Raw genomic sequence first — 23,909 nt, forward strand, 5'->3', positions numbered from 1 at the left:
TTAAGCTTCCTCCTAATGTCTGGGGCACGCTGTCCAATAAAGGTCATGTTGACCATCCGAAGGTTTTCAGGGGCTTCTGGGTCTGAATCAGTATATTTTCTGTAGGCCTGATATATGCATTCTAAAAACGCTGCAGGATTTTCTCCTGTTTTTTGCCGGAGTTCCTGAATTTTGTTTAGACTCCTTTGTTTGGGGACTCCTTTTTTAAGTCCAGCCAAAATACACCTTCGGTAATGGCTTAATAGTGCTTTCCCTGCATCCGTGTTTGGGTCCCAACTGGGCTCTACTTGGGGTGTGGCCACGTCGGGAGTGGGAGTTTGAGTGGGATCCTCATCATGCAAATGCTGAGCCTCTTCCCTGATTTTTACCACTACAAGGCGCCGCTCGCCTGTAAGCATTATACTTAACAAAGATTGAATGTCTGCCCAAGTAGGGCGATGGGTAGAAAAATAGTTGTAAACAAATCTGTCATCTTTTGTGGGTCTTCCCGGTAGGACGGGTTCTGGTTTTTCCAATTTAGCAAATCAGAGGTTGAGAAAGGGGTATAAGTCCAATAGTAGGCGGCTGGTTGCCTCTGACCGTTTGTCCCTACGGGCAGCTGGCGCAGAGGGAATTGCCCTGCCCCCATTCCAGAAGACCCATGGCCAAAAGGAGCACCCTGTCGGGTTCTCGAGGGAGAGACAGTTTCTGCTCCTGGTTCGTTCCTAGGCTGATCTGTTGGGGACTCGGCCCCCACTACCACCTCTTCATCTGATACTGGCAGACACAAAGGGGGCAGTTGCTGTGGGGGTTCCCTCCCGCTTCCAGCCGCCTGGGGTTGCGGTGGGGAGCGGGAGGCACCTACCATTGGTGGTTGTGTCACATTGAAATTAGGATTAAAAGGATTTAACACACTCAAGGCAGTTATGTCCTCATCAAGTTTTTCTTCCGGTGTCCGAATATCTTTGACTACCGGAGGCTTAGCTTTTCTTTGGACCATCAGCTTGGTCCCTGGCCGTTCACCTTCCTGATTATGCAACCGCATAAAAGCCTGCACATACGGAATCTCATCCCACTTCCCAGACCTTTCACAAAACCACTCCAACTGCAATATAGTGTAATAATTTAAAGTTCCATTCAATGGCCATCTTTCCTCGCTTTCCAAGACATACATTGGCCAGGCAGTGTTACAATAGAATACCATTTGATTTTTCCTCATTGGCTTATAACTATAGGTCGACCAATCAGCCAATATTTTCCCCAAGGGGCTCTTAGGTGGAACAGATATGGCGCCTCCCATGTTGACACTTTGAAAGAACAGACAGACAGACAGACAAAAACAAATACCAAACAAGCGCGCTTTCCCAAAAACCCACGGCCACAAACGGAAGCCAAAAACCAAAACCCAAACCAAAGTGCTTCCAGTCCCAGCTTAGTCCGTGTCCTACACTCGGGGGCGCCCAACAAATGAAGATCGGCTGTGCAGATCTTCCCAAATGAGCAAGGACAAGGGACCTCGGTTGTGCACACCCGGGGGACTTACCAAAATTTGGCCGGGGCGTCGTGGCGACTTCAAACAAATGCACTTTCCTTTTCCTCAAGATAGCTTCCCTGGTAACCAGAGGTCCGAACAGTCGCCCTGGGAGGAGGCAGGAGGGAAGACTCCCAAAGCAAAATGGGCTTTGGCAGCTGCTGCAGCGGCCCCTCCAGATGTCCCTGGTGCTCCGCGGAGTCGGGCCAAGGGAGGCGACCTGGATTCGACCTGGGATGAAGTCCCACCAACTAAGCACCGGCCCTCGGCGATCTGGCCTCCCTGAGTCTTCCTCCAACCCTCCACTTCCCCTATTGGGGCAGTCGCGGAGTACGACTCTGGAGCATCCGATCAAGCCAAGAGGGTCTCAGTAGGGGCCACCCACAGGTCCCATCTGGGTCGCCAAATTTGTAACCGAAAGTTCGGTCTCTGAACCCGATGCCAATCCAAATAACAAGAACAGAGTCTTGAGTGGAAGAGGAAAGGTTTTTACTATGCCAGGCACAGGGAGCAAAGCAGGGGCTCGTGCCTCAAAAATTGCTAGCTCTCCGATGAGGAATGGGCAGGGATTTTTATTTGGGGTTTTGGGGAGGGGAGGGGGCGCATGTAGCTTGTGCAGTTTGGCATTTTCCCACCAGCCTGCGTTTGGCCATGAGAGGCTGCTTGCAGCCAGGCGGGGGGGGAGGGTGAGATAGGAGGATGGCAGGTGGGCGTCCTTCGCCATTGTCTGGTCTTCTTGTTTGAGGCGGGTTCCAGCGCCGGGAGTAGGAGTTGAGGTCTGGGAAGCCTCCGCTCCTTGATATCCTTGAGACAGCGGCTTTCCTGGCAAACTCAAGGACACATGATTAGCTAAACTTTAGTGTGCCTCCAACTCCAGGCCACCTGGGCTTTTCACAATTCGTAACTCCCATTTAGTTGTAAAGCTCAAGGAGTCCAAGTTTAAAGAAACAGGTATTTACATATGAGTGGAGCTAGAGAAGCAGGAAAGGGGGTGGTGGGTTTTAGTTTTAACCCCATATATGCTGGGTTCAATGTGGAGGAACTGATATCAGGGCTGATGTTAAGAGCCTGTAACATTTGGGGTGATGAAGAATTTTTGGAAATAGAGATGATGGTTGCACAACATTGTGAATGTAATTAGTGCCACTGAAATATACACTTAAAAATGGTTAAATGACAAATTTTTGTCATATATATTTTACCATGATTTTAAAAAATGAATAATGTAATATACCAAAATCCATTGAATCGTATACAGGGGCCAAGGGATGTTGGGAGGAAATCAAGTACAAAGAGTCATGAGGGAAATTTTGGGGGTGATGAAACATTGTGGTGATGGTTACACAGCTGCATATGTTTGTCCAAACTCCTTGCATACTAAAAACTGGTGAACTTTGTTATATATGAATACCTTTGTTATATATGAATACCTCAATAAATCTGACAAAACATGAAAATATAAAAGTAATCCCCTCGAATAGAAAGTAAAATGAAATTAAATGAATCTAACTATGTATTGAATTGGTGGTATCACTATACAAAGAAGAACTCTCTCAGGTAACTGAACTACATTAATTTGACTACACATCCGCAGTCAAATATGCCCCAAGGACAAAAAGAAACTAAAAAAAAAAAATCTCAAATTGTTTTTAGTAATTTTATTGTTGGTGGTTGTTATTGTCATTGTTGCTCTGAGACTGTGTACTGTGGGAGATATCAAATAATAATGATGTTGCTGTTACTGAGAACTGAGATTTTTTATACTGTTGATAGAAGATACCGATGTAAGATTGATGATATTAAGTAAAAACTCTGTAGCATAATTTTGAATTGGAAGTGTCAGTATGAACTCATGATGTATTTTACCTTTTTTAAAAATAATTATATTTTCTAGCTCTGTCAGCTGAAAAGAGCAATGCAAAACCAATGAGCATCCCCAGCACCCACGTTGTTGTTTTTAAAGATCATTTCCTGTTAAAAATAACCTGGACTCCTTGGAGATAGCTGACTCCTGGTCTGGAGCAGGAATTGTAGAAAATGAGCCTAAAATATCTTGTCATATCAGGAAACAAAGAAGTTAACGAAGACAACTAGTGTATCAAAAGGACTCAGGAGCCAACCTAAATAAACTCGCACTGGCCAAAAGATGTACCATTTGAGCATCAGTAAGAGTAACAGCTGCAACGGATTGAAACATCAAATAGGATTAAATCTGTTTATTCATAATGATACTATAAAACCCACTTTATTGGTCACTTTTGAAGGATGGTAGGGAATCAACTCATTATTTTGAAAATTGGTAAAGAAAAAAGAATGAACATTTGTTATGCTTTCCCTATACAAACTGATTATCTCAGGGTAACTGAATAGGTGATCAGAGGAAGTATCTCCTTATAGAAGTATTCCAACCAATAAACACAGCAGAAATGATAGAAAGTAAAACAGTAGAAATTAAAACATCACCCAGTTGGCAACCCCTAATGAATTAATGGATCTAGGAAAAGCTCATCAATAGTTGATAACATTGCAAAAAAAGAGACAAAGAAATTATATTCCCTCTGATAGAAGCATGCAACATCATTTAGAAAGTAGCCTTGCTTTTAAAAAAAATCAGGGGCCGGCCAGGTGGTGTAGTGGTTAATTTTGCATGTTCTACTTTGGCGGCCTGGGGTTTACCAGTTCAGATCCTGGGTGTGGACCTACACACTGCTCATCAAGCCATGCTGTGGCAGCATCCCACATAGAGGAATTAGAAAGACTTACAGCTATGATATACAACTATGTACTGGGGCTTGAGGGAGAGAAAAAAAAAAGGGGGAAGATTGGCAACAGATGTTAGCTTAGGGCCAATCTTCCTCACACACACACACACACACACACACACATAAAATCTGAATCTGATCAAGACTTTAGATGTGACTATCAGTTTAAAGTGAATAGAAGGGAAAGAGAAACATGTTAGATGATACCATGGAGATGCAATCAGCAAAATCTATACCATGGGAAACTCAGCAAGACAAATGACTGAGCATGCACATACATACACATGCACAGATATATTGTTTGTTATTTTTAACCCTACAGAATTTTTACATTTTATGTGGCAAAATATAATTGCTTTTGGACTTTACTTCTTGCTTAGGAATGTTATGCCTATCCTAAACGTATTTAAAAAATCATGTATAATATATTTACATTTGGTATTTTCTGAATTCAAATTTGTAAATGGGATGGAATAGGACTCCATTAATTTTTTTTTATAAATAGTCAGGTCTCATCATCATATTAACCCACTCTGATTTTAAAATTCCACCTTTATTGCGGCTGGCCCCGTGGCCGAGTGGTTAAGTTCGCGCGCTCCGCTGCAGGCGGCCCAGTGTTTCGTTGGTTCGAATCCTGGGCGCGGACATGGCACTGCTCATCAGACCACGCTGAGGCAGCGTCCCACATGCCACAGCTAGAAAGACCCACAACGAAATATACAACTATGTACCGGGGGGCTTTGGGGAGAAAAATAAAAAATCTTAAAAAAAAAATTCCACCTTTATTGTAAACCAATATCTGTAGCCACATGACCCTGTTTGTAGACGCCCTGTATGATTCATCTGGGAGGTGTTTGTCTGTGACAATAAACTATGTTTCAATTACTATCGTTTTAGGGATAGTTTTAATATCTAGTAGGACCCATTCTCCTTCATTTTCAAAATTGTCTTGGCTCTCCTTACAAATTTACCCTGCCAGATAAACTTTAGAATCAGTCCAATACCATATAATATGCAATTTAGTTTTTCTCCCAGCTTAGCATTTAAAAAAAATTTTTTTAATTTAAAGAAAAATGGAAAGAATAGTAAAATGAACATCTATCGACTCTTCATCCAGATTCACCAATTGTTAACATTTGCTACTTTCGATTTATTGCTTTTTTTGTCCAGCATTTACATTCCAGCTGTTATAAAGAACAAAGCAAACTAGAACTCCAACACATTGTAGATGAGATTGCAAAATGGTATGGACACTTGAGAAATAGTTTGGCAGTTAAACATACACTACCTTTTGACCTAGCAATCCTACTCTTAGGTAGTTACCCAAGAACAGGTGTGAATATCTGTCCACACAAAGACCAAGATGAAAATAGCACTATTTATAATAAGCACAAAGTGGAACAAACTAAATATTTCTCAACTGGTAATTGAATCAACAATTTCTTTATTATGCAATACTACCCTGCACTAAAAAGAAATGAGATATTGATATGTGCGGCAACATGGATGAATCTCAAAAACATTATGCTGAATGAAAGAAGCCAAAAGGCCACATATTATATGAGGCCATTTATATGAAATTCGAGAAAAAGCAAAACTACAGTGGCAGAAAGCAGGTCAGTGTTTGTGTAGAGCTAGGTGTCAGGTGTTGGGTGTTAGGTGAGGTTGATTGCAATGGGGAAAGGGAACTTTTTAGTATGATGGAAACGTTTTATATCTTAATTGTAGTGATTGTTACATGACTCTATACAATTGCCAAAACTTATTAAACTGTAAAATGTTTAAATGGATGAATCTTATTTTATTAAAATTATACCAAATTTATAAATAAATTTGGGGAGAATCTGAAAAAAAAGGGGAAGAATTAGGCAACTCAGTAAGAACTGATTTGAAAAGCTCTCCAAGAGATAGTGTTATGGTTAGTATTTGTACAAGGAAAAAATGTCTGTGTCTGTAATTGCCTAGAATATCTCTCGAAGTCTAAGGAAGGAATTGGTAAGAGTGCCCTTTGTGAGGAGGTGAAATAGGTGTTTAAGAGAAGTAGTGGGGCTTTTTACGTTTTTGGAATTTTTCTGGGTGCATATAATACATAGTTAAGAAATAAGTAACTAAAATAAAATAAAACAGGTATAAAAATAAACTGAATTTAGACTCCGAATTTTAAAGAGAGAAATGTGACCATTTTTTAGACTCAAATTTGGTGAAGTGGGTCATACCAGTTACATGAACATATTGATATTTTTAAAATATAATAATAACAACAACTAACATTTACTGAGTTTTGCCATGTGCCAGGCCTTGGCTAAGAACTTAATAACAACTTGAGGAATACAGAAGTTAAGCAAAGTCTTGAAATCATACATCTAGTTAGAAGCTGTGAATGTCTAAAGGATGCCTAGATCCTTGCAGCATGATAGGGAGTAAGATGAAGTGATAAGTCTTTCTTGTAGGAATAAAGTAAGTGTGACCAGAAAGAAAGAGAGTTTACTGTACTGGCCACACCCACTCAAGGGGCCTTGGTCTGAAAGGCTGAACCAACAAGCAGCTTCCAGAGCCCAAGACCTAAGGATCACGTTGTAGGAGACACCCTAATCAGAGTTCTCTGTGTGGAATCAAAGGGAAATAAGCCAGGAAGGACATTAAAGGTTTCCAGTCTGACTGGGGAAACTCTGAAGTGTGTGGGTAGCACCTCCACCTCAGATGCTCTGCCACCTAGCAGGGATGTAGGTTGATGTGTGCCTTTCAGCAGCTGCAAGAGGCAGGGAGGGTGAAAGGCATTCAGGGAAAAGAGGAAGAGTGAGGAAATAGTTGGGAGGTACAACTGATGTAGGGTCTGTGATGAGAAATCTCCCCCATTTTGTCCTGGAATGGAATAGGCAGAGGAGGACAGCTGCTGGATGTAACAGGGTGTTGCTCCATTAACCCTGAGGCCTGAACATCTCCACGTTCTGCTGTTCTCATTCATCTCCAGATCACCAGGGTGGGAGGGCTGAGCCACTGCAAGCCAGTGTCTGAATCACTTCACCCAACTGATTAGACCTTTTCCTGGGATCATTTCCAAGAACCTCTATTTCACTGCTTCCTTTGGACACTTCACTTTTCTGACTCCTCTGTGGAAAACAACCACCTCCCTCCAATTTCTCTCCCGCATATCGGAGAGTTTGGAGAAGAGTCAATTCTGTCCCCAAAGCAGGGAAATAGATGGGTTAGTGCATCGAGCAACTGGTTCCAACCATTTTGGAACTTGAGTCTATAGCTGGACTATAATTAGTCGATATGAGTCTGAATCTTGCATTTTTTTCTAGACTGTGTGTCCTGTCTCCCCAAAGTTATGAGAACCTTTCTGAAAGCCAGGGGCCATGTCTGTCACACCATCCAATCTATCAAAGCCTCAAGGCTCTACCTCCAATATATCCATGGTTCTCTGTACTACACCCACCCTGATCTAAGGCAGGAAACTGATAGCACACTCAAACTGGGTAATTCTAGGGAAGTTAAATGAAGGAATTATTAAACTAATAAACTGGCATAGGGAAATACAAATGCACTAGTAGTGGCCACTCTACCTCTAGAAGGAATGAGTGAAGGGAGCCATTACTAGACTACAGAGACAGGGAGAGCTTTGTGGAGAGGGCTGCCTGACAGGAGCCGTGACTTTTCATCAAGGAATACAGATGGCCACAGCAACCCTGCAGACTGGGAGCCAGGAGAATACCCCAACCTCAGTCTCCTCACACCCTCTGATCTTGTGCCAGTGCTCTGCTTTGGCCAGTACTCCTCATTGGCCACCTTCAACCAGAAGCCAGATGGCCTAGGAGGTGGTTAATCAGTCAACACAGCTTCACAAAGCACAGAGCAGGATAGAGTGGACCTGAAAGGGTAAACAGAACATCTTCTTTAACCTGGATTCCTGCTGTAACCTTGACCTATAGTCTGATTTCTTCACAGCTGCCAAAGCACTCTCTCTTTTTTTTTTAACTGTTATGAAATATATCTAACATAAAATTTGGACTTTAACCATTTTTAAGTGTACAATTCAGTGGCGTTAATTACGCTCACAATGTTCTGAAACCATCACCACTGTTGATTTCCAAAACTTCTTATTTTTTTTTAAGGTTGGCCCTGAGTCAATATCTGTTGCCAATCTTTTTTTTTTTCCCTTCTTCTTCTTCCCAAAGCCCCCTAGTATGTAGTTGTATAGTCTAGTTGTAGGTCCTTCTGGCTCTGCTAGGTGGGATGCTGCCTCAGCATGGCTTGATGAGTGGTGCTAGGTCCACGCCCGGGATCCGAACTGGCAAAACCCTGGGCCACCAAAGCAGAGCACACAAACTTAACCACTCAGCCATGGGGCCGGCCCCTCCAAAACTTTTTTATAACTCCAAACAGAAACTCTGTATCCATTAACCAACAATTTCCCATTCCTCTCACCCCTAAGCCCCTGATAACCTCTAATCTACTTTCCATCTCTGTGAATTTGCTTATTCTACATATGTCTTACTAGTGGAATCATACAATATTTATCTGTTTGTATCTGGCTCTTTTCACTTGGCATAATGCTTACGAGATTCATCCATGTTGTACCATGTATCAGAGCTTCATTCCTTTTATGGCTGACTAATATTCCATTGTGTGCATATAGCACATTTTGTTTATCCAGTCATCTGTCGATGGACACTTCGGTTGTTTCCACTTTTTGGCTATGAGAAAAATGAACAGAGCACCATATGCATGGAATAATATTAAGCAGACTGATATATGAATACTATACCACAAGGATCCCATAAGGAAAGAAGATGGGTGAGAATAGCTTTAGAAAAAATATTTAAAGATAAAATGGCCAGAAAATTTCCAAACTTGTTGAAAGCTATAAATCCACAGATCCAAGAAGCTCAATGAATCCCAAGCAGAATAAACCTAAATAAAATCACACTGAACCATTTCATAATGAAATTTCTAAAACCAGTGAAAAAGAGAAAATATTAAAAGCAGCCAGAGGAAAAAGACATAGTACTTACAGAAGAATAAATGTAAGAATGACAACAGACTTATCAGAAACTATGAAAACTAGAGGACAGAAGAAAAATATCTTTAGAGTACTGAAAGACACAAACCTGTCAATCTAAAATTCTTTACCCAGTAAAATTATCATTCAAAAATGAAGACACAGTTCCTCAAAAAGTTAAACATAGAATTATCATATAATTCAGCAATTCCACTCCTAGGTACAAACCCAAACTAACTGAAAATAGGAACTCAGATACTTGCAGGCAAATATTCATTGCAACATTAGTCACAATAGGCAAAAGGTTGAGAAAACCCATAGACAAAGAGAACTGATCAGTGGTTACCAGGGGAAAGGGGGGAAGGGCACAAAGGGTGAAGTGGTGTACCTACAACATGACTAACAATAATGTACAACTGAAATTTCACAAGGTTGTTAACTATGATAATCTTAATTAAAAAAATAAAAAAGGGAAACTTCAAATGTGAGGAAATTTTAGAAATACCTTAACCAATTTACTTCACTTATATTTTCCTTTTTATATAGGTACAAGAATGGCATGTGATATAAATTGATGGCTAAATAAGTCTAAAAGATCTTTCAATAAGTCTAAAATAACAAGTATGCATAATAAAATGCATTGTGTCATAGTTTAAAAAAAAAAAAAAGGTTGTGAAAACCCAAAATGTGGTATATACAAACAATGAGATATTACTCAGGCATACAAAGAAATGAACCTGCTACAACACGGTTGAACCTTATAAATGTTATGCTAAGTGAAAGAAGCCAGACACAAAAGGATAAATAATGTATGTTTCCACTTAGATGAAATATGTAAAAAAGGCAAATTCACAGAGACAGAAAGTAGATCAGAGGTTACTAGGGGTGGGAAGTGGGGGTAATGGGGATTTGCTGCTTAATGGGTAGGGTTTCTGTTTAGAGTGATGAACAAGTTTTAGAAATAGTGGTGATGGTTGTATAACATTGTGGATATAATTAATGCCACTGAATTCTAAACTTCAAAGTTCTTAAAATGGCAAATTTTATGCTATGTATATTTTACCACACTAACAAAATGAAAGCAACATGAACTATTTTTTAGACAAACAAAAGATGAGGAAATACATCATAAGAGTTTTGATGAATGAGAAAAATCATGCTCTACAAGAAATGTTAAAGGAAGTTCTCCAGGCAGAAGGAAATGATACCATGTAGAAATTTGGATCTACACAACAGAATGAAGAGTGCCAGAAATAGCAAATATATGGATAAATGTCAAAGACATTAATCTTTAATCTCTTCAAAAGATAGTTGGGAGGCTGGCCCAGTGGCACAATGGTTAAGTGTGCACGTTCCAATTCTCAGTGGCCTGGGGTTCGCCGGTTCAGATCTTGGGTGCAGACCTGGCACCACTTGGCAAAAATTCATGCTGTGGTAGGCGTCCCATGTGTAAAATAGAGGAAGATGGGCATGGATGTTAGCTCAGGGCTAGTCCTCCTCAAAAAAAAAAAAAAAAAAAAGTTGGCTCTTTAAAACAAAAGTGACAACAATGGGGTTTATAGTACATGTAAAAGCAAAATGTATGACCACAATAGCACAAAGAATGAGAGGGAAAAAATGAAAGTATACTACTGTAATGTCCTTATACTACACATGAAGTGATATATTATCTGAAGGTAGACTGATATTTAAAATGTATTTTATAAACTCTAGAGCAACAACTAAGAAATAAAGGTATAACTTTATTTGCCAACAGTGGAGACAAAATGGAATCACAAAAAATATTCAATCCAAAGGAAAGCAAGGAAACAAGAACAAAGGAACAGAGAAGATGGGACAAATAAGAAATAAACAGCAGTATGTTAGCTTCAAACTCAACCATATTGATAATTACACTAAATGTAGATGTTGTAAGCGCCCCCAATTAAAAGGCAAGGATGCTCAGATTGTGTAAAAAACTAAAACCCAACTATATGTTGTCTACAAGAAACTCACTTAAATATAAAGGAATATAGTTAAAAGTAAAGAGATGGGAAAATGTATATTATACAAATAAGAATTAAATGAAAGCTAAAGAGGCTATACTGAAAATAAGAAATAGACAAATCCACAATTATAGTTGGAGATTTTGACACTTTTCCCTAAGTAACTGATACAAAAACTAGACAGAAAATCAGTAATGATATAGATTTGAAGAACACTATCAATCACTTTGACCTAACTGACATTTATAAACACTCCACTAAACTCCAGAATACACATTCTTCTCAGGTACTCATGGAACACTTACCAAGATAGACCATATTCTAGGCCATAAAATAAATCTCAATTATAAAAGGATTCAAGATGTACAAATTCTGTTCTCTCTTACCACAATGAAATTAAACTAGGAATCAATAATAGAAAGACATCAGAAAAATTCCTCAAATATTTGGAAATTAAATAACAAACTTCTAAACCCATGAATCAAAGAAGATCTCTCAAGGGCAATTATAAAATATTCTGAACCTAAGTGACAATGGAAATATAACATATTAAAATGTGCAGGATGCAGCAAAAGTACTTCCTAGAGGCGGGCTGGCCCCGTGGCCAAGTGGTTAAGTTTGCGCGCTCCGCTGCAGGCGGCCCCGTGTTTCATTGGTTCAAATCCTGGGCGCGGACATGGCACTGCTCATCAAACCACGCTGAGGCAGCGTCCCACATGCCACAACTAGAAGGACCCACAACAAAGAATATACAACTATCTACCAGGGGGCTTTGGGGAGAAAAAAGAAAAAAATAAAATCTTTTTTAAAAAAAGTACTTCCTAGAGCGAAATTTACAGCACCAAATGCTTATATTAAAAAAAAAAAAACAACAGACGGGCTGTCCTGGTGACATAGTGGTTAAGCTTGCATGCTCTGCTTCAGCAGCCCTGGGTTCAGAGGTTCAGATCCCGGGCACAGACCTAGCACTCCTCATCAAGCCACGCTGTAGCAGCATTCTACATAAAGTAGAGGAAGATTGGCACAGATGTTAGCTCAGCAACAATCTTCCTCAAAGCAAAAATAGGAAGATTGGAAACAGGAGTTAGCTCAGCAACAATCTTCCTCACAAAAAAAGAAAGAAAGAAAGAAAGAAAGAAAGAAAAGACACCTATGAAAGGAGCTAAAATCCAAAATACTGACAACACCAAATGCTGACAAGGATATAAAGCAACAGGAACTCTCGTTCATTGCTGGAGGGAATGCAAAGTGGTAGAGTCACTTTGGAAGACAGTTTGGCAGTTTAATACAAAACTAAACTTATTCTTACCATACAATCCAGCAATCGCACTCCCTGGTATTTACCCAGATGAGTTGAAAACTTATGTCTACACAAAAAAACCTGCACCCAAACCTTTATAGCAGCTTTATATAATTGCCAAAACTTGGAAACAACCAAGAAGTCCTTCAAGAAATGAGTAGTGCATCCATACAATGGAATATTATTCAGTGATTAAAAAAAAGAAATGAGCTATTAAAGCATGAAAAGACATGGGGAAACTTTAAATGCATGTGAGTAAGTGAAAGAAGCCAATCTGAAAATGCTGCACACTGTATGATTCAAATAATGTGACATTCTGGAAAAGGCAAAACCATGGAGACAATGAAAAGATCAGTGGTTGCCAGGGGTTGCGGAGGAGGAAGGATGAATAGGTGGTGCACAGAGCATTTTTAGGGCAGTGAAACTACTGTGTATGATACCATAATGGTGGATACATGTCATTATACATTTGTCAAAACCCATAGAACATACAACACAAAGTGTGAACCCTAACGTAAAGTATGGACTTTGGGGGATAATGATCTGTTAATGTAGATTCATTGATTGTAATTAATGTACCATTGTGATGTGGGATGTTGATAGTAGTGGAGGCTGTGTGTACATAGGATCAGAGAGTACATGGGAACTCTCTGTTCTTTCTGCTCCATTTTCCTGGGAACCTAAAATTTCTCTAAAATATAAAGTCTATTGATTTAAAAGACAGAGAATGGTCTAAATCACGTTTTTCTCCTTTATTTTGTTAATTGGTGATTGTATCAAATGGATTTTGAATGTTATACCAACTTGTGTTTCCTATAAGCAGCATGTAAGTGGGTTTGTTTTTTGTTATTTATATGCAAACTGACATTCTTTTTTATTTTTATTTTATCTATTTTTTTTTTTTTTGAGGAAGATTAGCCCTGAGCTAACTGCTGCCAGTCCTCCTCTTTTTGCTGAGAAACGCTGGCCCTGAGCTAACATCCGTGCCCATCTTCCTCTACTTTATATGTGGGACGCCTACCACAGCATGGCTTTTGCCAAGCGGTGCCATGTCCGCACCCAGGATCCGAACCAGTGAACCCCGGGCCGCTGAAGCGGAAGGTGCAAACTTAACAGCTGCACCACCAGGCCGGCCCCTGACATTCTTTTTTACTGGAGTGCTTTTTATTGGAGTGCTTAGACTATTCACATTTAATGTAACTATTGATATAGATAGACTTAAAACTACCATCTTGCTATGTATTTTCTATTTTTCTCATCTGTTATTTGTTCCTTTGTTCTTCCTATCTCATCTCCTTTTAGATTAATTTTTTTTTTTCTTGGAAAGAGTCACCCTGAGCTAACATCTGTTGCCAATCTTCCTCTCCTTTTTTTTCCCCTTCCCCAAAGGCCCAGTACATAGTTATATATTCTAGTTGTAAGACCTTTTAGTTCCTCTATGTGAGCTGCCACCACATCATGGCTACTGACAGACAGGTGGTGTGGTTCCATGCCTGGGAATCAAACCCAGGCCACCAAAGTGGCACAAGCCAACTTTAGCAACTAGGCTATCAGGGCTGGCTCTGGATTAATAAAGTAATTTTCACTCTATTTTTTCCATCCTGTTTGGCTTTTTAATTGTGATTTCTTTTATTATGCTCCAAGTGATTACTTCGGAGATTATAATATGCCTCATTACAAGAGCATACTTACCTCCATTTACCTCACTTTTTTAATTTAATTTTTTAAAAGTTTTATTTATATTCTATTATTATATTTTTGCTGAGTAAGATTCGCTCTGAGATAACGTCTGCTGCCAATCTTCCTCTTTTTGTATGTGAGCCACTGCCACAGCATGGCCACTGACAGATAAATGATGTAGGTCTGCACCCAGGAACCGAACCTGGGCCACTGAAGTGAAGCATGCCAAACTTAATCACTAGGCCACTGGGGCTGGCCCCCACTTTTTTTTTTTTTTTGAGGAAGATTAGCCCTGAGCTAACTACTGCCAATCCTCCTTTTGCTGAGGAAGACTGGCCCTGAGCTAACATCCATGCCCATCTTCCTCTACTTTATATGTGGGACGCCTACCACAGCATGGCTTTTGCCAAGCAGTGCCATGTCTGCACCCAGGATCCAAACCGGTGAACCCCAGGCCGATGAGAAGTGGAAAGTGCGAACTTAACGACTGTGCCACCAGGCCGGCCCCCCGACTTTTTTTTTATTGAGGTAATATTGGTTTATAAAGTTATATAAATTTCAGGTGTACATCATTATATTTCAATTTCTGTGTCAATTACATCATGTTCACCACCCAAAGACTAATTACCATCCATCACCACACACATCCATACACCATACACAGTCACCCTTTTCCCCCTCCTCTCTCCCAACTTCCCTTCTGGTAACCACCAATCTAATCTCTGTATCTATATGCTTGTTTGTTGTCATTATTGTTTTTATCTTCTATTTATGAGTGAGATCACATGGTATTTGACTTTTTCCCTCTGACTTATTTCACTTAGCATAATACCCTACAGGTCCATCCATTTTGTTGCAAATGGAAAGATTTCATCTTTTTTATGGCTGAGTAGTATTCTATTGTATATATACCATATCTTTTTTATCCATTCATCCCTTGATGGGCACTTAGATTGTTTCCAAGTCTTGGCTATTGTGAATAATGCTGCAATGAACATAGGGGTGCATATATCTTCACACATTTGTGTTTCTATGTTATTTGGATAAATACCCAGCAGCGAAATAGCTGGCTCATATGGTAGTTCTATTCTTAATTTTGTGTGTGTGTGTGAGGAAGATTGGCCCTGAGTCAATATCTGTACCAATCTTCCTCTATTTTGTATGTGGGATGCTGCCACAGTACAGCTTGATGAGCAGTGTGCAGGTCTGTGCCCAGGCTCTGAACCTGCAAATCCCAGGCTGCCAAAGTGGGAGTGTGCTAACTTAACCACTATCCCACCAGGCTGGCCCTCCTATTCTTAACTTTTTGAGGAACCTCCATACTGTTTTCTATAGTGGCTGCACCAGTTTGCATTCCCACCATCACTGTATGAGAATACCCTTTTCTGCACATCCTCTCTAACACTTATTTCTTGTCTTGTTAATTATACCCATTCTGATGGGCATGAGATGATATATCATTGTAGTTTTGATTTCATTTCCCTACTAATTAGTGATGTTGAACATCTTTTTATGTGCCTGTTGGCCAACTGTATATATTCTTTGGAAAAATGTCTGTTCAGATCTTTTGCCCAATTTTTTTTTGAGGAGGAGGATTAGCCCTGAGCTAACATCTGCCACCAATCCTCCTCTTTTTGCTGAGGAAGACTGGCCCTGAGCTAACACCCATGTCCATCTTCCTCTACTTTATATGTGGGACGCCTACCACAGCATGGCTTGCCAAGCAGTGCCATGTCTGCACCCAGGATCCAAACTGGTGAAACCCGGGCTGCTGAAGCAGAACATGTGAACTTTGCTGTGCCACCGGGCCGGCCCCTACCCAATTTTTAATTGGGTTGTTTGTTTTCTTGTTGTTGAGATGTATGAGTTCTTTATATATTTTGGATATTAACCCCTTATCAGATGTATGGTTTGCAAATATCTTCTCCCAATTGTTAGGTTGTCTTTTCATTTTGTTGATTGTTTCCTTTGCTGTGCAGAAGCTTTTTTTTTTTTTTTTAAGATTTTATTTTTTCCTCCTCACCCCAAAGCCCCCCGGTACATAGTTGTGTGTTTTTAGTTGTGGGTCCTTCCAGCCATGGCATGCATGATGCCGCCTCAGCATGGCCGGACGAGCAGTGCCATGTCCGCGCCCAGGATCCAAACCGGCGAAACCCTGGGCCCCCGAAGGGGAGCACATGAATTCAACCACTCGGCCACGGAGCCGGCCCAGAAGCTATTTAGTTTGATGTAGTCCCATTTGTTTATTTTTTCTATTGTTTCCCTTGCCTGGTCAGACATGGTATTTGAACATATGCTGCTATGACCAATGTCAAAGAACACACTGCCTATGCTTTCTTCTAGAAGTTTAATGGTTTCGGGTCTTACATTCAAGTCTTTAATCCATTTTGAGTTAATTTTTGTGTATGGTATAAGATAATGGTCTACTTTCATTCTTTTCATGTGGCTGTCCACATTTATTAAATAGACTTTCCTTTCTCCATTGTATGTTCTTGGCTCCCTTATCGAAAATTAACTGCCCGCAGATGTGCAGATTTATTTCTGGGCTCTTGATTCTGTTCCACTGATCTGTGTGCCTGTTTTTGTGCCAGTACCATGCTGTTTTGATTACCATAGTTTTGTAGTATATTTTGAATTCAGGGAGTGTGATGCCTCCAGCTTTGTTCTTTTTTTCTCAGGATTCCTTTGGCTATTTGGGGTCTTTTTTTGGTACCATATAAGTTTTATGATTCTTTGTTCTATTTCTGTGAAAAATGTCATTGGAACTTTGATAGGGATTGCATTGAATCTGTAGATTGCTTTAGGAAGTGTGGACATTTTAACTATGCTAATTCTTCTAATCCAAGAGCACAGAATATCTTTCCATTTCTTTGTGTCTTCTTTAATTTCTGTCAACAATGTTTTATAGTTTTCAGTGTACAGGTCTTTCACCTCTTTGGTTAAATTTATTCCTAGGTATTTTATTCTTTTTGTTGCAATTGTAAATGGGATTGTATTCTTAATTTCTCTTTCTGTTACTTCACTGTGAGTATAGAAATGCAACTGATTTTTGTATGTTGATTTTACATCCTGCAACTTCAGTGTATTCATTTATGATTTTTAATGGTTTTCTGGTGGATTCTTTAGGGTTTTCTATATATAAAATTATGTCATCTGCAAATAGTGACAGTTTCACTTCTTCCTTTTCAATGTGGATCCTTTTTCCTTCTTTTTCTTGCCAGATTGCTCTGGATAGAACTTCCAATACTATGTTAAATAAGAGTAGTGAAAGTGGGCATCTTTGTCTGGTTCTTGTTCTTAGAGGGATAGCTTTCAGTTTTTCTCCATTGAGTATGATATTAGCTGTCGCTTTGTCATATAAGGCCTTTATTACATTGAGGTATTTTCCTTCTATACACATTTTATTTAGAGTTTTTATCATGAATGGATGTTGTATCTTGTCAAATGCTTTCTCTGCATCTATTGAGACAATCATGTGATTTTTATTCTTCATTTTGTTAATGTGGTGTATCACACTGATTGATTTGCAGATGTTGAACCATCCCTGCATCCCTGGAATAAATCCCACTTGATTGTGGCCTATGATCTTTTTAATATTTGCTAGTATTTTGTTGAGGATTTTTGCATCGATGTTCATCAGTGATATTGGCCTGTAATTTTCTTTTTTTGTGTTGTTCTTGTCTTTTTTGCTGTTGCTGTTCTTGTCTTGTTTTGGTATCAGAGTAATGCTGGCCTGTAGAATGAGTTAGTAATCTTCCCCTCCTCTTCAATTTTTGGGAAGAGTTTGAGAAGAATAGGTGTTAAATGTTCTTTGAGTGTTTGATAGAAATCACCAGGAAGCCATCTGGTCCTAGACTTTTATTTTTGGGGAGATTTTTGATTACTGTTTTGAGCTCCTTACTGGTGATTGCTCTATTCAAATTCTCTATTTCTTCTTGATTCAGTTTTGGAAGGTTGTATGATTCTAAGAATTAATCCATTTCTTCTAGATTATCCAATTTGTTGGCATATAGTTTTTCATAGTATTCTTTTGTAATCTTTTGTATTTCTGAGGTGTCTGTTGTAATTTCTCCTCTTTCATTTCTGATTTTATTTATTTGAGCCTTCTCTCTTTTTTTCTTGGTGAGTCTGATTAAAGGCTTGTCAATTTTGTTTATCTTTTCAAAGAACCAGCTCTTAGTTTCATTTTTTTCTATTGGTTTTTTTGGTCTCTATTTCTGCTCTAATTTTTATTATTTCTTTTCTTCTTCTGATTTTGGGCTTTGTTTGTTCTTCTTTTTCCAGTCCCTTTAGGTGCACTGTTAGATTGTTTATTTAAGATTTTTCTGGTTTGTTGAGGTAGGCCTGTATTGCTATAAACTTCCATCTTAGAACTTTCGCTGTATCCCATAAATTTTGTCATGTTGTATTTTTATCTTCATTTGTCTCCAGGTATTTTTTTATTTCTCCTTTGATTTCTTCATTGACCCAAGCATTGTTCAGTAGCATTTTCTTTAATCTCCACATATTTGTGGCTTTTCCAATTTTCTTCCAGTAGCTGATTTCCAGTTTCATATCATTGTGGTCAGAAAAGATGCTTGGTATAATTTCAATCTTCTGAAATTTATTGAGACTTGTTTTGTGGCCTAATATGTGATCTATCCTGGAGAATGTTCCATGTGCATTTGAAAAGAATGTGTAGGGGCTGGCCTGGTGGCACAGTGGTTAAGTTTGCACATTCCGCTTTGGCAGCCCGGGGTTCGCTGGTTCAGATCCCGGGTGCAGACATGGCATCGCTTGGCAAGCCATGCTGTGGTAGGCGTCCCACATACAAAGTAGAGGAAGATGGGCATGCATGTTAGCTCAGGGCCAGTCTTCCTCAGCAAAAAGAGGAGGATTGGCAGCAGATGTTAGCTCAGGGCTAATCTTCCTCAAAAAAAAAGAAAGAAAGAAAGAAAGAAAAGAATGTGTATTTTGCAGTTTGGGGATGGAATGTTATGTATATTTCTATTACGTACATCTGGTCTAATGTGTCATTTAGGCCAATGTTTCCTTACTGATCCTCTGTTTGGATGATCTATTCATTGATGTAAGGGGAGTGTTAAAGTCCCCTACTGCTATTATATTACTGTCAATTTCTCCTTCTATGTTGGTCAATAATTGCTTTATATATTTAGGTGCTTCTATATTGGGTGTACAAATGTTTACAAGTTTTATGTCCTCTTGTTCCCTTTATCATTATGTAGTTCCCTTCTTTGTCTCTTGCTACAGTTTTTGTTTTATAGTCTATTTTGTCAATATAAGTATTGCTACCCCAGCTTTCTCTTATTTTCATTTGCCTGAAGTATCTTTTTACATCTCTTCACTTTCAGTTTGTGAGTGTCTTTAGGTCTGAAGTGTGTCTCTTGTATGCAGCATATATATGGGTCTTGTTTTTTATCTGATCAGCCACCCCATGTGTTTTTATTGGAGCATTTAGTCCACTGACATTTAAAGTAGCTATTGAGTGCGGCCAGCCCAGTGGTGCAGCAGTTAAGTTTGCACATTCTGCTTCGGCTGCCTGGGGTTCGCTGGTTTGGATCCTGGGTGTGGACATGGCACCGCTTGGCAAAAGCCATGCTGTGGTAGGCATCCCACATGTAAAGTAGAGGAAGATGGGCATGGATGTTAGCTCAGGGCCAGTCTTCCTCAGCAAAAAGTGGAGGATTGGCAATAGTTAGCTCAGGGCTAATCTTCTTCAAAAAATAAATAAATAAATAAAGTAGCTATTGATAACTATGTACTTACTGCCATTTTGTTACTTTTTTTCTAGGTGTTTTAGTAGTTCTCTGTTCCTTTCTTCTTCTTTCACTCTCTCCCCTTGTGGTTTGATGGCTTTCTTTAGTATTATGCTTGGGTTCCTTTCTCTTAATTTTTTGTGTATTTATTATAGGTTTCTGGTTTGCAGTTACCATGAGATTCATATATAATAACCTACATATGGGGGCCGGCCCCATGGCCAAGTGGTTAAGTTCATGCACTCCACTTTGGTGGCCCAGGATTTCACCAGTTCGAATCCTGGGCTCGGACATGGCACCGCTCATCAAGCCATGCTGAGGCAGCATCCCACATGCCACAACTAGAATGACTCACAACTAAAAATACACAACTATGTACCGGGGGTCTTTGGGGAGAAAAAAGAAAAATAAAATCTTTAAAATAAATTAATTAATTAAATAACCTATGTATATAGCAATCTATATTAAGATGATGGTCTCTTAAGTTTGACCTCTTGGTAATAGCTCTACTCTTTTACTCTCCTCCTCCCACATTTTATGTTTTTGATATCATATTTAACCTCTTTTTTGTGCCTGTGTATCCATTACCCTCTTATCATGGCAATAGATAATTTTAGTGCTATTGTCTTTTGACCTTCATATTAGCTTCACAGCTAGTTGATCTGCTCCCTTTACTGTATTTTTGCCTTTACTAGCAATTTTATTGGGGTTTTTTTTTGATAATTTTCTTATTCCTATTTGTGGTCTTTTCCACTTAACTAAGTCACTTTAGCATTTCTTGTAAGCCTGGTTTATTGGTGATAAACTCCTTTAGTTTTTGCTTTTCTGGAAAACTCTTCATCTCTCCTTCCATCCTGAATTATAACTTGGTAGAGTATTCTTGGCTGTAGGTTTTTTTCTTTCAGCACTTTAAATATATCATGCCACTCCCTCCTAGCCTGTAAGGTTTCTGCTGAGAAGTCAGCTGATAGCCTTAAGGGGTTTCCTCTGTATGTAACTTTTTGCCTTTCTCTTGCTGCTTTTAGGATTCTCTCTTTACTTTTTTTTTTTTTGAGGAAGATTAGCCCTGAGCTAACTACTGCCAGTCCTCCTCTTTTTTTTTGCTGAGGAAGCCTGGCCATGAGCTAACATCCATGCCCATCTTCCTCTACTTTATATGTGGGATGCCTACCACAGCATGGCATGCCAAGCAGTGCCATGTCTGCACCCAGGACCCAAACTGGTGAACCCCAGGCCACCAAGAAGCAGAACGTAGGCACTTAAACGCTGCACCACCGTGCCAGCCCTCTCTTTACCTTTAATTCTTAACATTTTAATTATAATGTGTCTTGGTGTGGGCCTCTTTGGGGTTCATCTTGTTTGGTGCTCTCTGTGCTTCCTGTACCTGGATATCTGTTTCCTTCCTTAGGCTATGAAAGTTTCCAGCTATTATTTCTTCAAATAGATTCTCTGCTGGGGCCAGCCCCGTGGCCGAGTGGTTAAGTTCACACGGTCCGCTGCGGTGGCCCACGGTTTCGCCAGTTTGGATCCTGGGCACAGACATGGCATTTCTCATCAAGCCATACTGAGACAGTATCCCACATGCCACAACTAGAAGGATCCACAACTAAGAATATACAACTATGTGTTGGGGGGCTTTGGGAAGAAAAAGGGAAAAAAATTAAAATCTTAGAAAAAAATAGATTCTCTGACCCTTTATCTCTCTCTTCTCCTTCTGGGACATCTATAATACAGAAGTTAGTACACTTAATGTTACCTCATGGGTCCCTTAGACTGTCTTCACTCTTTTTTTTTCTGAGCAAGATTTGCCCTGAGTTAACATCTATGCTGATCTTCCTGTATTTTGTATGCGAGTCATCAACACAGCATGGCCGCCAATGAGTGGTGTAGGTCTGTGCCCAGAAACTGAACCAGGCTGCCAAAGCAGAGCTTTCCAAAGTTAACCACTAAGCCACAGACCTGGCCCCAGTCCTCATTATTTTTAATCTTTTTTCTTCTAGCTTGGGTGATTTCCTCTAGTCTTTCATCCAGCTCGCTGATCCATTCTTCTGTATCATCTACTCTGCTATTGATTCCCTCTAGTGAATTTTCATTTCCATTATTGCATTCTTCAGTTCTGATTGGTTCTTTTTTATATTTTCCAGTGCTTTGTTGATGTTCTCACTGTATTCATCCATTCTTCTCCCAATATCAGTGAGCATCCTTATGCCTATTAGTTTGTACTCTTTATCAGGTAGATTGTTTATCTCTGTTTTGCTTAGTTTTTTTTCTGAGGATCTGTCCTGTTTCCTTATTTGGAACATATTCCTTTATCTCCTCATTCTGCCTCTTTCTCTGTGCTTATATCTATGTATTAGGTAGATCAGCTATGTCTCCCTATCTTGGAGAAGTGGCCTTATGGAAGAGATTCCTTATGAGGCCCAGCAGTGTGCTTCCCTCTCATCACCAGTTCCAAATGTTCCAGGAGTGTCCTCGATGTGGGCTACGTGTATCATTCTGTTGTGGCAGGGTTGGTCTTGCTGCAGGTGCCCACAGAGACTAGGCTGTTCCCCTGGCTGGTTGTAATGCTCAGCTGCATGCCACTGTCCCTTCAGTCACTTTGTCAGGTAGGAGGAGCCCCAGCACAGTTGGCTGCAAGGTCTAATAGCACATTTCTACTGCAGTTTTTGTGTTAAATGAGTAGGCCCCCAGCGTGGCTGGTTGCTAGGCTCAGGGGTTTACAATTGCTGTAGGCCTCTGGCCTGCAAGGCTGTCGTCAGCTCTTTCAGTAGTGCAGCTGGGTGGGGCTAGCCACAGGTGTGGCAGCATACAATTGTTTCAGGTATTGGAAGGTGGGGCTGAACCCCTATGTGGCTACTTAAGAAGCACAAGTCTGCTGCAGCTGAGAAGCTCCACCACCCACATGCCCACACATCCCATCAACGCAGTCCTGCCCCATGCATACACCCTGCCCCACAGAGGCAGACCCACTCATCCAGCTGCAGAGGATCCAGGCCCCCAGCCTATGTGGGCCCACAAGTTGCCCAAGGGCTTGTTGCTGGGTGGGACCAGCCCTTAGGGCAAGCTGCCTGCTCTAGCTGAGCTGGATTAAATCAGTGCTCTAGAGAGTAGGGCAGACTCCAGTGCTAAGAGGCCAGGGGAAGAACTTCAATGTGTCTGGGTCAGCACACCTGTACGAGGTCACAATAATGGCTGCTGCAAATGTCTCAGTCCTTGGGGAGGTGGTCCCAGCTGCCTCCTGCCTTGCCGAGATGCACCCAGAGCCTATCAACTGAGTCTCTCTTCACTAAAGGACTGTGCACCTTTCTTTCTGGTGATTTTAGGTTGCTTTCCGAAATGAATGAATATGTGTAGGGGCCTTTTAAAAGCAGGCTTTCTTTTTCTTATGTTCAGTAGCTTTTCTGGGGGTATCCCCCATTGTTGTTAACAGCCAGCAAAGCCAGATATTATGACACTCGTCTTGGTTGTGCTAAGTTCAAAAGCTGCTTATTATGGCAAAGCTCTCCCGCTGATATTCCCCTACTCCTCCAGGGGAAGTTTTGTACCTTAAGATTGCTCACAGCCAGGAAGTGCTATGGATAGAATGTGGCTTTCTCCTCTCCAGAAAGGAATTTCTGCCTCTTCCACCTCAGTCAGCACTGTCCCTTGTTGTGGGGCTTGCCAAGTGGTGCCATGTCTGCACCCGGGATCTGAACCAGCGAACCCCTGGCCGCTGAAGCGGAACATGCACACTTAACCGCTGCACCACCGGGCCGGCCCCCGAACATTGTTTTTAAAGTTGGATTGAAAACCCTTAGAAGCATTAAACACTGGAAAGATTTCAATGCTCCTTCCTATCCCTATATAAAAAATAAAAATAAAAACACCATTATTGCTAAATCAAGTGTAAGAAATTCCACCTGGGCCAGCCCAGT

At 40.3% G+C, this 23,909-nt stretch overlaps 1 protein-coding gene across 2 annotated transcripts in view; it reads right to left on the reverse strand.

Moving 5' to 3' along the window:
• Window positions 1–1,982: 1,982 nt before the first annotated feature.
• NOLC1 (nucleolar and coiled-body phosphoprotein 1) overlaps window positions 1,983–23,909 on the reverse strand; it is a 46,278-nt gene continuing 24,351 nt past the window's right edge. For both annotated transcript variants that reach the window (XM_070484425.1, XM_070484428.1), the window contains exon 13: window positions 1,983–2,340. In XM_070484425.1, the coding sequence (XP_070340526.1) occupies window positions 2,083–2,340 (258 nt within the window). In that variant the 3' untranslated portion in view covers window positions 1,983–2,082. The remainder of the gene's footprint in view (window positions 2,341–23,909) is intronic.

The sequence above is a fragment of the Equus asinus genome, chromosome 2, assembly GCF_041296235.1.
Source record: "Equus asinus isolate D_3611 breed Donkey chromosome 2, EquAss-T2T_v2, whole genome shotgun sequence".
NCBI lineage: Eukaryota > Metazoa > Chordata > Mammalia > Perissodactyla > Equidae > Equus > Equus asinus.